The sequence below is a fragment of the Anarhichas minor genome, unplaced genomic scaffold (assembly GCF_050575085.1).
Source record: "Anarhichas minor isolate MPS153535 unplaced genomic scaffold, ASM5057508v1 ptg000028l, whole genome shotgun sequence".
Lineage (NCBI taxonomy): Eukaryota > Metazoa > Chordata > Actinopteri > Perciformes > Anarhichadidae > Anarhichas > Anarhichas minor.
In genome coordinates this window covers 11,876,069-11,898,601 of record NW_027466474.1, presented here as the reverse complement: position 1 = coordinate 11,898,601, position 22,533 = coordinate 11,876,069, and the positions used below count along the sequence as shown (strand labels likewise).

Sequence of the window (22,533 nt, the reverse complement as noted above, 5' to 3'; positions counted from 1 at the left end):
CATTAATGTGTATGTTGCAATTTACTGCTGCAGATGTTTAAGGTTGAGTTTATTTGAACTCCTTCTGACACTGTTGGCTGGTTTAATCTATACAGCCACACATCATATTCTATAAGATCATCATATGTTTGTAGCTGTCCTGTGAGAACCATGTATCTCTAAACTTTTCATGAGCTCAGAACAACAGCCCTTTGTGATGGTGTGTTTTCCATCTAATCCAAGGGGGATTGAAAAGTAACTGAAGCTCTCAGACAAATGTGACGAGGAAGAAAGTACAATATTTGCCTCTTAGATGTAGTGGAAGGTGCATGAAATGGAAATACTCAAATTAAGTACAAGTACCTCAATCTTGTACTTGAGTACAGTGTTTGAGCAAATGTACTCAGTGACATTCCACCGCTGCCTATACAATGTCATTGATGATTACTATGGGTCTTTAAGCCTGAGGATGAAATGAATGGGGTGTTGCAGGAAAGGGAGTTTGTTATGGCTGTTAGAGACCCCCCTTACACACACACACACACACACACACACACACACACACACACCTCCAATTCAGTTTGTTTTATACACTGGATGACCCGGTGTGCATGCGCTCCTGTCACGAGCAAAGGAAAGGGAAATCGTTGTAAATCCCATTCAGTGCCTTGTCCATCCTTTTGACTAAACGGGAAAGAAAAGACGTTTTTTTTTTTTTTTTCCCTTTTCCTCAGCATTTCGGCTCTGCCCTCTCTGTGCAGAGAAGGCTGCAGACAAGGCATCGATTGGCCGAGGTTCACCTGAGTCTCCCCACCAACCCACGGACATTGATTCACACCACCTCTCCACGGTCTCCAGCAGTATTAAATGTAACGAGTTAATTTCTTTATTTTTTTATTTTTTATAAGAAACAGCGCTCAAGCTTCTGCGCGTCTGGACCGGAGATCTGGAGATGAAGACAGACTTTACGCTTTTCTGTCGGACTTTGACTGGAATAGCATATGCCGCAGGTGAGGAGACTTCTATGAGTCTGAAAGTTTTCAGCGCATAACTTTTTTTTTTTTATGAGGGGATAGGTCGAGCTGACTGTTGACACTGACTTTCGGTAAATCATTGTTTGGAGTTTTATTTCTAGCGTCGCAAAAGTTCTATTCGCGTTAATCTGCAGTGGAACTTAAGCTTTTCCGTATACATGCTTTCTGTTTTATTAATTGTAAATGGAGTGGGATATTTCTACATTTTTGTAACGAATGCACCACATTCAATCCAAAAACATGAAATCCCTCCAGGTTATAGTCTGCTTTGAAAACCCCTTTCTGTTTGCAGTCAGTGCACGCGGATTTTCTTCATGTTCATTTATCACTCACACCTGATTGAGGTTTTTGTTTCTCAATACGGGACTGAATTAATAAGGAAGCCAGTGGGAGTCTTCAAGTCTACATGCAGATAGGCACTAGGGGGAGGCATGCTGTTGTTGTGTTTGATAAAGAGGCAGCTGTTAATTGATGATGCTAAACTGAGAAGAAGGAACATAAATGTAAGATTCTGTCTAATATGTGAAATCTGAGTGACTTTACCAGAGTCACTCAGATGTATGTAGGTCACATTTCAGAGGCAGAGTGGGAGGAGAGCTGTTTTGCCTGGACTGACATGTGGAGGAAGAGGGGGGGTCAGAGTGGTCTTTTTTTAATGTAATAGTATTTGTGCAAAGCCAGAGAAAGGTGAGAGAATGTCACTTGCGTCCAGTACAAACCAACTTTGTTTGAAGAACTTTGAGGTTACTCTCAGCGTGATCGGCCTCCGCAAGTGCTTTTGGTCCCTTGTGTGTGTTGGTCTAGAAAATGCATTCAAACTGAGACTGAATAATCTGAAGCACATTGTTGTCATATCAAATACTTGAAACAACGCCCCCTGAATGACTCTGTTATCTGGCAGTGTGGCTGAGATTGTTTGCATTTTTACCCTGAATGACTGAATGTGTATATTTGAGTTGTTCTTCACTGATTGCTGTGGAACAGCTGTTCATGAAGAACAGGGAATTGTGAGGGGCAGTCACCATATGGCTATCTGAATCCCGACTCCGGGGTGGAGGGATGGCTCTCGCTGCTTTCATAAGTAGCCTATCACGGAGCTGTGCTGGGGGGTGGGTTATGTACATTTGTAGGAACAGAGCAACAGTGGCTGTTTTTTTCCAGAGAGGAATGGGGACTAATTGCAGTACAAAATCCATTTCAAGGGGAATCACTGCCCTAATGGTAATGATAGATTTTGTAATGTGCGACAAATTGAGTCCGAAGTCTCTCGTCTTTTTCTCATTAGTCCACGATGACTGACACGTCTCGTCACACAAACCTGATGTTCCCATTAGCGAATGTGCGGTCTTACCTTAGGACTCATTGCCACTTTTAGTTCGACCACACAGAGCCCCCCACCTTTCTCAGTCGATGCTGAACACATAAAAGGGAATCTAAATACTATCCTGGAGGCTTTCAATTCGATTACAGCCTCACAGTATGTAACTGTGAGAGTGCCACAATAAGGTGGAGAGGTGAGAGACAGAGGCCATGCGCTGGCCCACCACCTTTTCAGATTGTAATGAACATGCCACATGAACGCAGAGCATGACAAATCTCCAAAATAGAGAGCATGCACCTTGAACGCAGCCATTTATCTTTTGTCTGTTCTGCCCGTAAGAGCCTCTCGTTAAATAACCGGGATATCTTTAAAAGTCTCGTTTCAAAAAGATTGAATACAACAAATAACCTTGTACTTTAAATACTTGAAATTCTCCGATTCGTCCTAGTCTCAGGGATTTTCTTAACCTTCTTAACCCCCAAATATCTTTCATAATAACACTACTGAGCCGGAGTCGTATGCAAGCATGATGAGCACACTGTCCCATTATGTGTTCGGAGCAAGCCAGCCCAGAAGTCATTGCCATTTTGGGGGCCGGTGTCATCATTTACGCAGCAGCTGCATTTATGGAGCTTCAAGGTTTCACCCCGAGCCATTTTCTACCATCTTCCTGTCACGCTATGTCTCTGCTCTGAATTACGGTAGTTCCTAAACATTTATTACCCAGCTAGAAATCCTGTCTTTAAAAAAAAAAAAGACATCTACTATTGAAATGAATTGTGAATCACTGATTGATTCATCTCTTCTTAATTTCCTTGTTTTTGTTGTAGCATAATTAGCTATTGAAAACCTTCCCAGTCACATATGAAAGCAGTGAATCTTTTTTTTCTCCTTCTTTTTCTAAAGCTGAGCTTTGGAGCCGAATGGTTTTTGGCTTACTTTGTGTCTTGGGTGCATAGTGTTGATGTTGCTGTTAGCAGAGTGTTTTCTGTACGCATACCTCTGCTTGATCAGATCATCCCAGAAATCTGACTCTCAACTCTGGGTATTATTGTAGTCGTCCACTTTTAGAGGTCGAGTTGTTTTAGCCAACAATAGCCCCCTATCCTCTGTGCTGATCTCAGGCGCCAACCTCAGGTTCTCAGATTCTGAGGTGCGGACCCTCGGTGTCTGTCCTCGCATATCTGGTTCTATCACCTGGAGAGCAGCTCGGATGTGAGAGGAATGCTGCTGCTGCTCCGTGTGGGAAGCTCTCTGCAGTAAAGTCCAAATAAATAGGGAGTCCGGTGCCTCACTCATCACTGGCATGAAGTAGCGAGGCCCCATGGGCATTTGTATGTCTGGTCACTCACTTTCTCATCATGCTAAAGCACCAACACCCCAAATATGACTAGAGCTGAGAGATAAGCTCTTTCAACACCAGGAATCTGCAGCAAAAGCCAAATATGTGTCGGAGTTGGTGTTAGATAGTTGATGAAAACCATCTGTGGCATTTTTGTTTTCATATTTCTGACCCCTCCATGTTTTCTGTGCCCAGTTTTTAGCAATGCTAGCTACACGCTAGCTGCCTGGCTCTAGGTGTGGCAATGTGTCTCCGCAGGCCGTTCCACGACTTTGGTCCAGACTGATACATCTCAACAACTGGGCGGATTGCTAGTTGACATTTTATACGGACATTCAATTTAATCCGACACATTTGTTGATCCCTGGGCTTTGTCCCTAGCACCACCGTGAGGTTTACATTGTTGTCTTTTAGTTAAGTATCTTGATTGCCATACGATTTGGTACAGATATCCATGGTGCCCACAGGATGAATCCTCTTTGGTGATCCCCTGACTTTCCATCTCGAGCCACCATGATGTTGACATTTGTGTTTTTTTAGTGACCAACCATCAAATAAACACAGACATTTATGTTCCTCTCAGGATGAATTGTTAAACTTCGGTAATCCCTTAACTTTTCATCTAGCGCCATAAACGCCAAAAACTGTAATGACATTCTCATCAGCCACAGCTAGACTTTGTGCTTTCTGGTGATAAGCAAATGCACCAGCATCTTAGCATGCTAATGCTGTGCCCAAGTACAGCCTTTACATAGCTGCTAGCCCGTTTTCAGACTCATAGTTGTGCTAGAAAAGAGCTGTTTTGTTTGACGTAATAAAAAGTGTTTCATAGTTGGCCACTCTCGAAGGCAGGCTGAAATGCTGGCCGTCATAGGGAACAGGGAGATGTGATATGATTTGAATAAGGGATAAAGCACATTATCACACAGCAGGCTCCAGCAATGTGTCTTAGCATTCTTAAAGCACTCAACCGGAATAATTACCATGCAGAGGAGGTTCAACCTATTGATTGTCTTTCTCTCTCCCTCCCTCTCTGTCCTTTCTATCATGGTCACATACGCCTGAGTTTCATACTGCAGCCATTCAAGCAAATGCATTTTTGTGAGCACTTGAGCTATAACTCAATAAGTGAATTAACATATGCATGAATGGGTGGTAGTGTGCACAATTAAAAAATGCTTTTACCTAGAAGAAGATGGCATTATGTCGCCGCTGCTGTGACAAGAAATGATTCGGAGGACTGCTGCACATTCTTCTGCTCAGCTTACATCTTGATGAATCGGATTGCATTTGACAGGGAGGTGGGTTTATCAACAAATTAGGCATTCCGGAGTAATTAGGGATTTTGAATATACAGCTTTTTATGCTCACCTATAGGTGCTGAAACATTTTCTTGACGTGCTAATTCAAGGCCGATTACATGAGATTCAGCATCTGTAAAAGCTGGTGAAAAGATGTTTACTGTAAGTATAGCGTTGACAGACACCGGAGAGAAATTGCTTTGTGACATCTATCTATTGGCTGATCACCCTACACACGTTCTGAAGGCAGAAACTGGATCCTGGGACACGGTGGCTGTTACATACAACACTCCAAAGGGCTTGCGTTGCTAAGAAACAAGCATCATTTAGAGCACTTATCATTTTAACGAGAGCCCCCATTGCCATTACGTTCAAATTGCTACTCAGTCTCAGGCAGATGTGTGTGTATAGGTGTGCAGTATTTCATCGGTCACTCCTACCTCTTGCGTTGGGATTGGAGGTCGCTTGAGGTTCATGGGAAAGAGTCCATTGGCAAAGCCTGAGGAAATTGCCATCTTCCCTCCCTTTAGGCAATCAGCACCATAATTGTTGACCCGGCACTCCCTGCTTTGCCCTTGTTTTCTACGGCAACTTAAGCGTCCGCAGTGATTTATTTCACTGGGACATCTGACACGGCAGCAAAGACTTGTTTATGACCTGAATCTCCAGGAAATAGGTAACAAGAGCAGTAATAGGGCTCCTCAAAGTTTGGCCTTTGAACATTCGCAGCACGAGTTTTAGGAGCGTGCAGGCCATCACAGCAGGCGTGGACTTGGCTAAATTTTTGCATTTGCTTGTACTAAGTGAGATGTTTTAGATGTTTCTCGACATAAATGTCACTGCCAGGAGCCAGAACAAAGCATTTACAAGAGTGCCAGAATGTGTCTGATATCCCTCTCAGCAGGGGAAACCATTTCTCAAAGATAAAAACGATGACATGCAAAAAGAAATGGAGGAAGAGCTTGAGTTGTCCGGTGTGCCTGTGAGGCATACAGGAAGATTTAGTCAGGGACAGAGGTTTTAAACATAGGAAGCTGGACCAGATGGCTTGTCGCCGCATCCTTAATTTCGCACTCCTCCTCTGGCAGGATGTTGGAAAGGCCTAACTCCCCTAATAGTCGAGAGGACAGGGACGTAGTGAATGTCATCCTCCACTGTAGTAACAATGAAATCAAAGCCGGGCTGCCAGTCAATCCGTCGCCTGGCTTTGGCCTGGCCTTGTGTCCAGATGACAGAGGAAGTGGACTTTATTTCTTTCAGGGAGAGAGAGAGAGAGAGAGTATGGTGCAGCCTGAGGCCGGCTGACTCCACATCCAGAGTGCAGGTCTGCTCCATGGCCTGCATGGCCTCCCGTCCGTCGCCGGACACACAGGGCTATTTCAGAGTTCCTCGGCCTTGGTCCTTTGCCAGATACTGGGTCACGACAACTGTAGCTGTTCTGTTCACCTACATGCTGCTCTTTAAAAAAATGGGCATCACATTTGCTGTCTCTCTGTTTGCTGTGTTTAACCAAGTGAGTTTTTATTTAAGTCTCCATTGAAGGAATGTAACAGCTGGCATTTCCAGGAATTTCACCCATTTTTTTACAGCGTATAACCAGAAAGCAACAGCACAAGTTCCTAATTCCAATTGTATCTGTGAAAACCCGTGTCTGTTTTTTGAAGGACTCCCATGTCGCATCCTGAGACTCTGAGAAAAAGCTTTTTTTCGTTTACACAAGGTTCCTCTCTTCCTGTTCCTGTCATGTGACTGATCAGAGACAAAACTACAGCGGAGCGAGGAAACACTGAGGGCAACATCTCCTTCACCGTCCATGAAAAGGGGAAGTGGGAGAAGCGCAAGCATGATAAAGAAAACAGGAAATTTGCTCCCAGTGAAAAACATTGCGCTGCCTTTCACGCGAGCTTTAATGTGCCCTGTGTCGTACTTGCGCTCATGTGTACCTTTGATGCTCTTGACTGCCTCCTGCCTCGTATCTGTCTGCTTGTCAGAGAAGCTTTACATTTTTAACTGGCTCAGAGTGCCTAATGGCAGCTTTGCGTCTTCCTCTTTGTGTGTGTGATTTATCTTTAGTCAGCAGGTGGTCTCCATAGGCTGGGAAGTCCAGTTCCAGCACTCCCTGACTGTGACAAAAACAGCAGTATGAGCCATGAACAGAGCTCAGCAAAGGATAAGATGAACGCGCACGCAGAGGCATTTCAATCGGTGAAAGATCTACTGCACTGTATCCCACTACAAGAGCAATTATGCATTCATTGTGCCGTAACTCCTCACAAAACAAGCACATAATACACCCAAATAGAAAATACCATGAAGTCTGTAACTCTGCAGAGCTTTTAGTTGGAAACAAGTTTCCTAACATGTCAAATTATTCCTTTAATTTTGGGGCATTTTGCCTTTGTCCACTGGCTGCATGGACAAAAAGGAGATAAGACAATGATATACCATGCATCTTCAACCACTCAGCCATCTTGACTGATTTTGCAGTTAAAATGCAGAATATAAACATGACAGGAATCTTCAGCTTCACCTTGCATTTGCACATATTTTCAGAAGGTTGCAATCGTCCAAAATAAATTGGGTTTACATTTTCTTTCAGCTTTTCTCATACATTTTATTTCGTCTTATTTCGCAGCACTGAATTCTTGCAAATGACCTGCAGACCTCTGCACCTCTTCGCAGCCTCTCCCTTCAATAAATAAAGAGCTTTACTGCTGATGTTCCTCTGGCATGCTGTTTGAACACTTCAATTGACAAGTAACCAGTCGCACATCTTTCCTGCCTGTCAAGCAGGTATGGGAAGCTGACACATCAAAGTGCAGCCTGACTCACATGCTGTGTGAAGAGAACCAATTGTCCTTGAAAAATTTGGACTTCTAGCACTTCTCTCACATCTGGCCCTTCCATCATGACAGAGGCATGCAGCACAGAAAAGGCAGAAAGACCAGCTGTGTGTGTGTGTGTGTCCAATGTAGCCATCTCTATATGACCGCTGTCACATGGTTGGCATGTTTCAACTCTTTTCACTGCCTCATCCTTATCTCAACTGCATTTAACCAACCAAAGCTCTTATCATTCCCTCTCTTTTATTGCTGTTTCAAACAAATATAAGCCTGAAAAGTTTTTTTTCGGCCACTCAAACCTTGATGTTTGCCTGGCTGAGATAGCTGGAGCCGGTGCAGGGTACACACACATTACTCTCACAGTGAGAATGGCTGTTCACAACAGAGAAAGCGTATTTGAAAAGAGCAATGTCAAGTTTTTACAAGGACATGTTCAGTGAGCTGTTTCTCCGAGACGAGACCACATCAAATTAAATCCAATGAAAAGTTATTTTATTTTAATCTTCAGTAATTGTTGAACATTGTGAACGCAATGAGCTGAATCACAGGGTTTATTAAGTCATTGCAGTCATTTCAAGTGCTTGAAACATAGAAAATTGGCTCCAAGATGAACAATTTATTGTCAGAGACAAGATCTACATATAAACGTGTTTGTTTATGTGTAATCATATGATAACAGAACGAGTGAGTCAGCTTTGGAAATATTGTGTTTTATCTTTGTAGGTTATAATGTTATGTTTCTTGGTGGAAGCTAATCACCCAAAGCTGCTGCTTATCTCTGCACCACCAGCTGGAATGCATGGGAAAAGAGAGGAACCAAGCTCAAATATTTATTTGGCTCTCTGCCCCTGTTCACATTACTAAGAGTGTTGCCAACAAGCCAATCACCATCCATTTGAAATTTCAGGCCAAGCAATTATTCTGAATACATACATGTTGATCTGTCAGATGCTGTTAGCAGCAGGCTTTGAATAATGGGCCATAAAAGCAATTTTGAGGCACACCATGCAATCGTCCATCCATCCATTCTCTTTCTGCTTACATGGGGCGGGGATCGAGGGGGCAGCAGGCTAAGCATGCTGTTTTAGATGTCCCTCTCCCCGGCAATGTTTTCCAGCTCTTCCTGGGGGAACCCCGAGGCGTTCCCAGGCCACACAAGATATATAATCCCTCCAGCGTGTTCTGGGTCCCTGTTGGACGTGCCCAGAAAACCTCTGTGGGGAGGCGTTCAGGAGGCATCCTGATCAGATGAGTACCGTAAGCTAAGCTGGCCTCTTTTGACGCGAAGGAGCAGCGGCTCTACTCAAAGCTCCCTTTGGATGAGCTCTGAGCTCCTCACCCTATCTCAGCTCATTTCAGACACTTGTATCCTCGAGCTCATTCTTTCGGTCACTACCCGAAGCTCATGACCATAGGGGAGCCTCAGAACATAGATGGACTGGTGAAGCCAGAGCTTTGCCTTTCACTTGTCCATCTCACGCTTCATTTTACCCTCACTCGTGAACAAGACCCCGAGATACTTGAACTCCCTCGTTTGGGGCGGTGACTCATTCCCAACCCGGAGAGCGCAATCTACCGTTTTTTCGGCGCAGAGCCATGGCCTCAGACTGACAGACCATGCTGCTGTGTTTTCATTTTTTAAATATGTTTTTCTGACCTTCCAGGCAGCCGTTGGCTTCCATTAATGTCTTTTCTGTTAAAACAAATTGATTATCAGACTCTTTAAAGCTGCCGGTGATATAATCTATGACAATAAACATCAACTCTGCATTTATTTTCATCATGTCATCATGAGTTAGTGCAGTGCACACTTTTCAAATCATTCTTCACTTTGCAATGATAACAAAACACTGACAAAAATGAATGCAGACAAGACGTTAACTGTGATGGATTACACAACTCAAGCAGGATTCAACAGTACACTTCACATAAACCATAGCTGAGGAGCTAAAACCAGTCTCTTGTATGATCAATGAAATTAAGTCAAGGTTTAAACTCAAGTGTAAACAGACACATGATGTCTCAGTTCACCTGCACTGTTGAGTCATTGTCTCTTTGAAGCTGCAGCCTTGTGTAGAGAAGTGTAGCACAGTCTCCTTTAACCAGAGTTCACAGCTGCAGCTCTGCTTTCTCACTGTCCACCTACACGTCGGTTTGTGCCGGCGCCCCTCCAGCTGAAACTGCCGTTTGGGAACCAAGCTCGTACGATACATGGAGACTCTTTTTTATTTTCACCTCACTGTTTAAAGCACATTAAGATAAATGAGCTAACCGAGTGATCACAGTCATAACAATCTGTCAAGACGCTCAGCATGAAAGGTCACAGCTGGAAAAATGTGTTTATTATCATGACGATATATGCTATCAGCCACGAACTCGTATGAATCGATGTGTTTGCTTTTCTTTGGCATTTGCTTCACATGGCCGTACGTCGGAGCAACGAGCTTTTAATTATATTTGAAGGAGGGCAAACAACTGGATTAATAATGGGATTATATCTTCTCTCCTCAAATCGTTAATGCAGCTGACAGGATGACATATCTGGTGTCTCACAGTTTGGAAACACAGTGTACACATTATACTGCACATCTATATGGAAGGTATTGACATCTGGCACAAAACATCTTCATCATTGTGAAACATGAGGGAAAGAGCCAGCAGGTCCTGGAGCAACATGGGGGCGAGAGTCACCTACAGTACAGAATCGCCCCCTTCCTATACCTCCCATCTATCTGAAGTGTCTGAGTTGTCGGTGGCTGTTTTGGCCAGCAGCCCTCTGTAACCTATAGCGCGCATTAAGTTGTGACTTGGCAGCATCTCCTTCGGCAGTTATGAGAGAGCCGCTGAGGATGACATGTGATATAGTATATAAGAGATCCACAGTCTTGGCAAGTAATGTGGCGCACATCAGCCTCAAACTCGCCCTGGAAATAGACCGCGTCGGGACTGCTGAGCTCAGAGGACACCAGCCCATTTGTCATGAATTAAATCAGTTTGAATGATCTGTGAAATGTTTTTCTCGACTTCAAAGAGCTTTTAGCTTGACTCCATGTGGGCGTAATGTCCTCTGCCCTCTGGTGTGAGACACTCTTGCTGCGCTGTGATAGACATAACAGTCCATCTTACTGTACTTGAGCATTTCAAATAGCAGGGGCTGAAATCTTCCTTCTATCGTAGATGCATCTTTTTCAGATTTTCCTCCCAAAATACACCGCCAACATCTTGATTTCTTGTCTCTCAGGGCATGCAAGTCAGTCATGACATTTCAAAAAGATTTGCAATCGGCATCCTGTCTGTCAGTGTGCGATCTCTCACCTGATTGTGAGGGAAGCATCCGTCATTGAGACTCAGCTACAGCAGCGATTTATCTCAGAGCTCTGCACATCTCTCAGTAACATAAATCATGTCCCGACACATCCGTCTGTACACTGGATTACACCTGCATATGTCCCCATGTTGTGTTTATTGTGGAATATATATACAGCTTTGTTGTCCTGTTGTATCTTCAGACGATGGGTATAATTTATTATCTTTCAAACTATTCTGATGGCGTACGTCTTTGTGGAAGGTAGAATCTGTGTGGGAAGCAGCCTGTATTGCCTGCCATCGTGTCTACACGTTGTCGATAATAGCAAGCACAAACTAACTGAACTCTCTTCGAAAATCTGATTATTTAGCAGTACAGTTCTTAATTAAATGAGCAAAATACCTTTTATTTTTCAAGTATTTAAATAGTATACAAAACCATGTGGTTATTTGATATGGACTCTTTATTGGATTATCAGAAAATATGCTATATTGTGATGTAAATGTATCGACATGTAGAATATTTTGGCCAATTTCGCAGCCCCACCATATGAGTGATTTCTGATATGGCGCCTCTATTGACAAGGTGACGTAATTCCTTCTAAAAACATTACAAAAGTTACAAAAGAGAGTCATATACAGTTTTTCTAATAGGCCACCTCTATGGTTGAGGTTTGAAATTCAGGAAACTGTAACTACTTAGTAAGTGTAAGGTAGCGACTGTAGTTGTGGTTAAAAGAAACCACAATGATAGTAAACAATAGAAAAGTGTCTTTATTATTCTGAGCCATTTGAATGTCCTCCAGTAATATACAAGCTCCCAGGCTTTGACATACAGTATGGTCTCCATCTATAGCTAGAGGGAAACATCCAGGTCTGCTTTCCATAGTGGTCTGAAACCTTAACAGGAAGGTGCGGAGGATCCAGAGCTCATCTCTCAGCTATGCCAAAAGATTGAACTCAAGCAGTTGTTCTCGTCTCTAAGTGAGTGTGAAAGACATTTGCTGTTCCTAAAATAGTGAAGATGTTAGCAGTCCTGACAGGGATTTCCTTTCACAATTTCCCCTTGTCTGTAGCTCTTTGGGGGGCCCCTGTGTTGGCCTCTGTGTATGTTTCTCTGACACGGCCTACAGCATTTCAGGTGTGAGGAAGGGTGGACTAAGCTGTGTTGTGGTGCGGACGGGTGCGGACGGGACAATATGCTGGGAAAACGTCGCCTCTCCTCTGGGGCAGAGTTAAAGATCTCTGAAAGAGCAAGGAAGGAATATCCCGCTGGGAGCCAACCTGGGAATGATGATGGACTGCCACTACTTCCCACTTCAGCGGCGTGTTTGTTTTCTGTCAGCATGGCGGTGTTAGCTGTCCTAGTTCACATTTAAAGTGTTGTTTTTTTTTGTGATTTTAAATTAGCATGTCACTTTCAATATCCGAGCGTAGACAGAAACAGATGTTGCCTGGTGGTTTTGTTGAGTCAACTGTGATCCCCCAGCAGAGATGAACAATGATTTGAAATGTGAATCAACATATTATTAGCATGAAAGAAAGTAAGAAGGTTAGCAGCAGTCGTAGTAGAGCACACAGGAATAGTTGCTGAGAGACTGATGAGAAGATACATGCCACTCTCATGTCTGTATAGTAGATAACCTAGAACTGGCTAAGAGAGAACTCCACACATTTATTGTCAGAAATCGATGCAGCAGAGCCATTTCTATCTGCACGCATTCTTCTTCCTTTTCAAAAACTGCCGCCTGCGTTACCCACAATGCAACTCGACTGCCGACAGTTTGGCCAGAGATTCGGGTCTGTTATGCAAATAGCAGCTAATGTAGCCTCGAAGCGCTTATAGCCTCAAGCAGATCTGATGAGTGGATTTTATCAGACTTTGCATAACTCCCTCTGGACACACAAAAGGCTTTTATACAACCGTTCCCCACACATGCAGTAGTTCCCCTCTAAACCTGTAAACAAACTTTGATGTGAAAAATCTATGGAATTTGCCTAACAGCACCCCTAAAGCTTACTAATTAGCATGTCATTTATCTTGTTGGTTTAATCCTCACAAAAAAGGGAATACTGAGTTTTGTCATCACAGTGAGATTGCCGGGCAACCAGCAGAAACCTCAAGAAATAGTTTCCCACATAGCCTCGTACATGTCGCACATTTATCTGGATTAAACTAACTGATTATACAGTTTTAAAATATATACATGTTGATATACAATATATAGATATATGTATATATATTATATATATATCAATACATATATGTCAATATATATATACCGTATATATAAATATATCTATATACTGTATATCAATATATATATATTTTAAAACTATAAATATGAGAGCACTGACAGTTATGATGGTATTGATCTTTTTTGATCTTTTCTATTCTTGATCTCGTTGCAAGAAAGCAAATATGCTTAAATCCCAGAATGTTTATTCTTTTAAAGAAACAGAATACAATTATATGACATTGACATTTATTTGCTAAAAGGTAAATTTAAAAACTTAAAAATTTAAAAACTTCACCTGTCTGAAAGTTCCCGGCAAAATGTCATTTTATGTATTTTGTTCTTTATATTTCGTGCATACCTTTTATTCATTTTAAGGAATTATTCCTCATTCAGAGTAGAAGTTGAGAAAAAAAATGCAGCAGAAAAGTGGCCTTGATAATTGTCCTGCCAAGCTGTAAATAAGCAGTTGGCTACTCATTTTTCATTGAAAGCGAAGAAATCAGTTTCCTCTTTTGCAGAGTGTTTAAGTAAAGTCACTCTGGGAAGCAGCAACACACAAGAAGGGACGAAGGACGATCGATAAAATGAAATAGATGATTTTTGACCTGTCGTGTTAATGTTTCTAACAACGTACCTTCGCTGTACTGTATTCGAGACTGACCGCTCAAAGTCAAGGGTAACTTTGAGTTTCTGTCTGTTTGCAGGACTGGAAGGAACCCAAGCTGATCAGCCTTTACTGTAAACACGAAGAACTAAATATTTACATGAGAATGACCTCGCTCTATTGTGCTCCCTGGGTAAGCAGGATGTGTCGGAGGAATGAGGCTTGTCAAGAATCACAGCTGTCCAGAGCTCCGGGTTTTGATTGGCAGCCGGAATCGACCGACTCGTCGTGAAATCATTCTTTCTGCCTTTCTGTTGCTGAAGTCTGTTGTCTAGCCTGGAAAAGGGAGTAATGATTCAAACATGAAAATATTCAACGTTGGCTTTCAGGTGTTTAACTTGCTGCTGTGTTTGTTCTTGAATATGCTTTGTTGGCTCTGCCGGAAAAGTGCCAGCATTAATACATTGAATACTGCTCACGTATCGCATTGATTTTAAAAAACAAACACTGAGTCTGATGTGAAGAATGGTCATCATTTGCTTCCATAAATGTAAAGAAAGCCTCTCGGTGTGTGTTTTTATATCTAATGATATCCAGGTGGGGCATAAGTCGTGGTGGCATATGATAGACTGGAGGTGTGGAGTCTGACTAAGCGCTAATAGCACCCCGAGGGGACTCCGGGACTGTAATGACATTCTAGGCCCGGGCATATTAACCAAGCACAAGTCAGAGAAGGGAATGCGTTGGTAATGAATCAAACACAAACGGTGGCTTTGGGGCTGTTCTCAGAGGTGGAAGTGAGGCGCTCCGAGCAGAACCGCCTCACGAGCGGGCCATGATTTCTCTCTCTGGGTGTTTCTCAGCGTCAGGGACAGATTGCCTTACAGCTTGTAAATGTAATGAACAACGTGCTGTCTGAGCCGCTGTCGTGTTGGATTTCAGATTCCTGATGTGTTCGGGAGATTTGACAGCCCACCAGCAGCTCTGTTAAAACCGCTAGGCCCTGACTGAACCCGTGTAACATGAATCTAATGCAGTTGCTTTGTTCGCTCCCTCAGGTCTGGTGATTGGCTTTTCTATGACTCCGCCCATCCTCGACTGCTCCAAAGAAGACCTAGTGATTCCAGTCCACGAAACCCTCACCATTACATGCAGGTTTGTGGACGTGTGTGCTGGAGTGACTTGCTGTTTTGCTAATTCAGGCTTCTTATTTTTTCATCATAATGACCCAAAGATGCCAGAAGAGATTCATGGTTTGCTATACATTGCTGTGGTGGCGAGTAATTACATTTGCTCAAGTACAAATTTTAGATGCTTTACTTGACAAGTTATATTACTTGTCACTGAGAAGAATTATGATTAAAACTTCCCTTTAGTCACTGTCCCCACTAATGATAGTGAAGAACATTGGCACCATTTCCCCCCAAAATACTCTTTGATTTTGAAATTGTTTTCCAGTCCAGCAAAGCATAAGTGATCATCAATCATTGATGATTTACAACGGTGTAATTGGGCTCTAAATATTTTTGGGAAACCGTTTTTCTTTGGGCCCTCTGCAGTCCACTCAGATGTTAGCTTGAATAGGTTTGCACTGTGATTTGTCAGTGCATAGTATTTTCAGCTGATGTTTCCCTGATCCATTTCCAACAGTGCTAACCCTACTCTAACCTTCTTTTTCTGCTGTTAAGTATGAAGAATAGATTTGCTAAAGCAACACGCCTGTTAATTCTAGTCTGTTAGGCACGTTTGTATAATTGACAATGAAACAGGAACCTCTTCCTATTAAAATCTGCTCACATTTGGATGCTAAGCCTCCAGTTTTATTCACCAACCTTTGATTTCTTCTATTCTTTTTGTCTGTTCTTATTCAACTGTTGCTCAGAGGTATTTCTCTTCCTGCCCTTTCAGTCGTCATTCTGCCTGAACCATTGTACAGTGTTCTGTTCTTTTGCCAACCCCCTCAAACTAAATAACATCTATCTGAAAACTGACCTTTGCACAACCTGAAAGGGTCATTCAAAAATATAGGCTAGTACTCTCCAACTGTACCCAATCATGCGTTTGAGGCAAAAATGTCAAACATTTCATGGATTCAGCTTCTCAAATGTGAGGATTTGCTTCTTTTTTTTGTGTCTTAAACTACAGCGACGTATTACAGACCAAAAATTTTAATCGAGAAAATAATCAGCAGTTGAATCCTTAGTTGCAGCCCGGAAATAAATAGTTTAAAATTAGGGCCACCTCAAGCAGCTTCAACAGTAAAATGCTGCTTTTTGTATCAGTAATACAATCTTATTATTTAATATAAAAGCATAAAACTCACAACAGCCTTGTTCATCCAATGAGAGCTTTTGATTCTTAACTTTACTATTTTAGTACTTTTACTTAAATGACATTTTCAATGCAGTACTTTTACTTGTGGAATATTTTACAGGATGGTGTTGCTATTGTACTCTGAATAGCTCCCCCACCACTGATACATTGTCACTCTCAAACAGTCTCAGTCCAGCATTTTTATCTGTCTCTGATGGAAACTAATTAAAATAAATTGTATTGAGGAGCTAGGGCATAAAATGTGTACAACATACAACATCTTCTATCCTTAGATTTCACAAAAGGAAAAACTCACCAAAAAATGTGACTCTACATTTTGTAATACATCCAATTCCATATGAAAATAAGGCCCTGTCCTATGAGACACACAGAGATGTTTTTGTTCTGAAACACAGCCAATACTGATTGGTGATTGGAGATGAATTCACTCATAATGACCATCCTTTATCCTTATGAGATCTCTGCCGCGCTGCCTGCTGCCAAGCTGTCACTCCGTTGACCGTTTTGTGCATGCGGTACAAAAAGGAAAGAAAGATGTCTTTGGAAAGCTGATGATACCTTTGGACTTTTTCCAATACAGGTCTTAAATAGTTTTTTGCATGTAAACCTCACATGGCCAGCACCACTGAGAATCTCCTGCGAGAGGAAGTTTCATTTCAGACAGTTTCATCTTAATGTACACTTTTTTTTAGAACATAGACGAATAGATGCTATTCACAAGGGTTGGAAAATAACCCTTCCGAACACTTTCATTGCCCTCTGCGATTTTCTGCAGTCATTTCCAGTCATCACATTTTGGTACTGTCTGCAAATGGAGGCATTTTCAGTTGGTGGAGGCAGGTGGTGAAAGCATAGCTGATATCAGTTTTCAGGCATCCATTATGATTCCACTCACTCTCGCTCATAAAGCCTCCGGCTTAACATAAACCAACCATAATTGAATTTATGTGACAAAGCACAAAGTGAACAGGGATGTGTGGCCGCACTGAGAATTTTACAGCATTACACACACACACGCACACACGCACGCACACACACACACACGCACGCACACACACACACACACACACACACACGCACACACACACAAACATGCACACACTGGTGTCCGCTCACATGCACACAAACACTTCTCATCTTTTACAATTATTCTGTGACTGGAAGAATGACAATAATACAGACACCAAAATAGTGTTCATTTTTAAGATACTTAAAATGATCATTTCAAGTCGGCCTTAAAAAAATAATCAGGTATCCATATGTACATTGAAACTGATTTTTTAAACGTTATCCTTTTCTTTCAAATGTTGCTTATGGATGATGTTTTATCACCCTGAAGCTCATGCTAATGTCAAATTTGTTCCATGTCCTGACCTAATGTCTCCTCAGGGGACAGCACACTCTGGCCTGGGCCTGGCCTGATCACACTCTGGTGGGACAGGAGCTAACCGACCGCCAGGCCCAGCTGTCGACCACCAGGGCCCCCGGTCAGAGGGTCGCCTTGGTCAGCGAGTGTCCGGGGCAGCCTGCGAGGCCGTACTGCAAGCAGCTGGACCTGACCGGGACACGGGCCAAAGACACGGGCTACTATCGCTGCTATTACAAGGATGTCAAGGCCGTCATTGTTGGCACCACTGCCGTCAGCGTTTATGTCTTCGTCAGGGGTGAGTCACACTCCCACAAACCCACACACTATGCTGATGCAAGAAAATGAAAAGTCTGTGGCAGTTTTTTTTTTACCAAACTCCTCATTTCCAACCATGAGTTTGATTTTTCTATATAGAAATCCATTTCACATAGTAGTGAGTCAATGGTTTGTGGGTCATTTTGCTGCCTGAACTTGTTCTGTGTTTAAAGAGAGCATGATGCATCTCTCCCTGACCAGGTCTGCAGCGCTTTGGCTTGGCTGTGTGGACCCTTTAGTCTTCAGTTTCTCTTTTCCTTGGGAGGTTCACAAGTAAAACAAAACTGCATAGACGTCCCACTGAAACAGATCTGTTTTTTGACCGTGACTTCAATATCAAAACAGCCCCGGCATTATATAGAAATAGAAGTTGTTGCCTCAGTAGCAGGAAGCAGGGTCGGTTAATGTTTCGGAAATTAGAGATGCAAAGTGTTTGATAGAGATAGGAATTAGCAGCTTAGTGCCCTTTCCGATTAGGCAAAGAACATGTTATTCATTTATTCATATTGACATATAGCAGCAGCTCCTTCACCTTCTCATCAGACTTTTCATGCATCAAGCCTGATAGGACCTGCACAATAAAATTAGTTTTGCTACCAATGTTTTCTCTCTTAGTATTCAGAGCCATCACTCCTACTTTCTTTATTTTGAGACCAACTTTAGGACTTGTCAGTTAGGGGTTGCATTTTTTACTTTTCCTCACCTCGCTCAAAAAGAAAAGTAGGAGGAGTGGAGAGGGAGAGTGGGAGAGACACATGATTGTCACGTAAGGGAATCCTGCTGACCAGTCCACTCAAGTGAAACGCCTGTTTATCCCCTCTGACAAGGTGCCAAAACAGTTTCCACAGATCTAACCAGGAGGCTGATCAGGAGCAGATGAGATCGCAGCCATAAATTAGCCCCAGCATGTGGCGGAATGAGAAGCGACGCATGTGGATCGAGTTAGACAGGCAGACGTCGCCCCTTTACCCCGTCTCTGCTGCACACTATCATGTAAACACCAGGGCACACATAACTCTAGCGCTCATGGTTGTACTGTATGTGCATGGACTTGCACTCACACACACATATGCAGGCTCATGTAAAATACACAATCACTTCCTCTGAGACGCACCTTTTCACACTCATACCCAGGCTCATGATGGTTTTGCAAACTCTTCTTGCCCCGGGCGCAACAGCTTCTCTTAGGAAACCGATTGCACTCTAATACTTGCAGTGATTTATTGTGAAGAACTCAAGCTGCGAGGAGTTGTGTATTATTTCTGTTACCTGTGTGTATTTAGAACACCGCGGGGCAGAAATATAAACCTCTAGATGGGAACTATTGTTTGGCCTTGCAGATGATTGAAGTCATAGCTTTGAGTGCCGCAGAAAAAAAAAGAAGGCTTATCGTGAGAAAAAAGAAATGAGAACAAAAGCAGGCAGTAGTCACACAACATCTTTGGCTGCTGTTCAAAAGTCGTCAGTATTGTCTGAGAGATAAGCATTTTTATAATAGTGTGCTCGTGCTGTGGGAATATGAGCTTTTGTAAAGATAACAGCTGCAATGTAAATTGGTGACACAATTGCTTTGACGTCTCCCAGAGTCCCCTTGCAACAGTATCTTTGAGTCATAGACAATCAAAAGGGGAATGCCAAGGTTTAAAGAAACACAGAAGAGAGATCTTCCACTAACGGACAGCTTGGGGGGGGGGGGGGTTGTAACACTGTTTATAGGAGGAATAAACCCCTCGGCTATCTGTCTCTCTCTCCGACATGTAATAGCAGTTCTTAATGCTATTTACTGCGTGAGGACAGACTGAGCTGTTGCATTACATGGTAATCACGATAAACTCCACAAACAATGAGTGTCTTTTGGGGGGGGGGGGGGGGGGGGGTCATTATCAGGCTTTGCGATATGTGGCTGTCCGCTCCTGAAGTTACCTCTGTAATAGGTAACTATTATCGTGGCTGGAATCAGGCTTACCCTTTAACAGCTCCCTGTTTCTATCTCCACCCAGACCCCGAACAGCCCTTCCTCAGTTACAGCCCCGAGAATGACTTCGGAACTATTTTAATGACCCGCTCCTCCACCCACGTCGTAGTGCCATGCCTGGTTACAGTGCCGGATCTGAACGTCACTCTCCACGCGGTTTGTACTCATCACAGACTTCACTCACACTCTATTCCTCCAACAGAACCTGTCAATGCTTTCATTTATGATTTGACCTGGAGCAATTAATGTGTGCCATCTCAGTATCCCACGCCTCTGGAGAAGAGCGGGATGACATGGGACAACAAGCGAGGCTGGTCCATTCCCAGACAGTTCGTGGACAGTATGCCGATGATCATCGGATTGTCGTGTGTCGCCACGCTGGGAGGCAAAGAGTATCAATCTACCAGCTACCTGATCCACATGACAGGTAAAACACACTTTATCTAGGTTTAAAGGGTTCAGTCTCCTCTTGTGTTCCAGCAAAAACATTGAGGATCATACAGGCCTTAACTACAGCAGCTACAAAAACATGACTGACCCAGTACAAATATTTAAATTACATTTGAAGCTCTACTCTTGTTGAAAGGGAAATTAACAAGGACATTCTGCATGGCAGCAAGTGTGCCAATTACGCATTAATGCTGACAATTTGAAGGATTTTCTTTCATTATGTCTTTTCTTCGAAAGAACACAACTCCCTTTTTTAATGCGGGGACGTGCGCCGTTATGCCAGCAGAATTAAAAGAAAAGAAAAGAGAAGGAAGGCATAATTAAATTGCAGGAAACTAAGATGGAGAGATTGCACGTTGAGGTTCCCACTCGTTGCAACTGAACACTGAGGGACCCAGAGGCTCTTTGCTATATTGTGTGAGATCATTCACCTCTCACATTAGAGGGCGAAAGGAAACCCATACCCACCGCTGCCGGGCCAAAAGTAACAGCCAGCATCAGTCAGAAGAGAAACCCAGAGCGAGTCTTCACTCCGAGCGCTAATGGAGCATTTAAACAATCAGGCAATCACAGTCTGCTGCACAGACATCACCAGCGTATGTTATTTTTTGTACACCCCATGTCGTTTCCAGAGACCGCAGAGAGAGGATATTAGAGACACTGGGCCAGTGTCCAAAGCTTTCTTGCTTTTTCTGTCTTATCTTGAATTGAGGCTTCTCTGTATTCCATTTTAATTTCCTTCACTGATGTATGGCTTGACACATGCATGAAAATAGTGCGAGCTTGTGACAACCATCTTAATAGTAGGATGGCTCCTCTGGTCCAAAGGAATGCCATTTCCTCTGGTCCTGTGAGGAAGGGAAAACTGCTGACGGTGTCACCATGACCTCTCTCACTGTCTCCCCTCCCTCTGTCCCTCTGTTTCTACCTCCCACCTTTTTCTCTTTTCCCGTACAGGAAGTCAGATTTACGATTTCAAGCTGTTTCCTGAGGACCCAGTCGAGCTGATAGTGGGGGAGGCCCTCACCCTGAACTGCACAGCGTTGGTGGAGTTTGACACTGGAGTGGACATTCAGTGGTCTTACCCTCGCAAACAGGTAACATATCAGCATCAGTTGGTCGCACGTCGAAAGGCACCAGTAAATGAAAACCTGAGTTTCATTTCTCCTCACTAGCCCAACAGTTGGGAGGACACTCAGCCCCATCGTGAAGCTCTGTCTCACGCCACAGAGGCTGTTAGCGTCCTGACCATCCACAGTGTCAACGTCACAGACACTGGCCCGTACAGCTGCAACCTCACCACCACGGACACAACACAAACCCAACAAACTCAGGTCATAGTTTATGGTAAGCAGAGAAATGGCTCAGAACAGTGCAGTTTACTGCGTGGCCTTCCTCTTGTTCAAAAAAAATCTGTCTGTTAGCCTAAATATCACATTAATTGTGAGTATCTGTACATAATACCAAGACTAAATCTATGTTAACGAGATGCTAACATAATGATTTTAAGCAGGTGAAATGTTTACCATGTTCACCATCTTAGTTAAGCGTATTAGCATGCTAACATTAGCTAATAGTGTTAAATAAAAAGATAAGGTATCACCAACATGTTTCCTGAGGGGCACACGAATGTCTGAACCAAATAATTGGTAATTTATCCAATAGATAATATTCATAGAGAAGTTTCAGTCTTGAACAAACTGCTAGCATGGCAAAAAACAAATCATGTCTATGTAACTTTCAATTAACGGGATGCTAGTAAAAGCTAACATGTAGTGTAACAGTAGTACAGTGTAAAAGTAAGCAGCCAACTCCATTATAGAGCGATATCAATGTAGCTTTACTTTGCTACCAAGCTTAGCTTACATTAGCCACCATAAGCTACTTGTCATATCAGGCCAAGAAAGGCTCTACTGGGAAATCTCCCTGAGGGTGCTGAACTGAGCAGGGGTGTTTTATCACTTATAAATTACATAAGAGAAGAATTAACAATTTATATCCTCAAAAAATGATATAGTCTTGCTTTAGAAGGAATACTCTATCAAATATTTAGTGGCTCTGATTCCAATGGTGACCCAGAGTCACAGCAAGAAAATGTGTTGAAATATCCACAGAGATTT

The 22,533-nt window shown here is 42.9% G+C and overlaps 1 protein-coding gene across 1 annotated transcript in view; it reads left to right on the top strand.

The window, feature by feature from the left end:
* Positions 1 to 112: 112 nt before the first annotated feature.
* Positions 113 to 22,533, top strand: part of flt4 (fms related receptor tyrosine kinase 4) — a 39,259-nt gene continuing 16,838 nt past the window's right edge. The window contains exons 1-7 of the mRNA XM_076103353.1: positions 113 to 989; positions 15,029 to 15,125; positions 17,694 to 17,968; positions 19,989 to 20,119; positions 20,225 to 20,390; positions 21,371 to 21,510; positions 21,589 to 21,760. Coding sequence (XP_075959468.1) covers positions 932 to 989; positions 15,029 to 15,125; positions 17,694 to 17,968; positions 19,989 to 20,119; positions 20,225 to 20,390; positions 21,371 to 21,510; positions 21,589 to 21,760 — 1,039 coding nt within the window. The 5' untranslated portion in view covers positions 113 to 931. The remainder of the gene's footprint in view (positions 990 to 15,028; positions 15,126 to 17,693; positions 17,969 to 19,988; positions 20,120 to 20,224; positions 20,391 to 21,370; positions 21,511 to 21,588; positions 21,761 to 22,533) is intronic.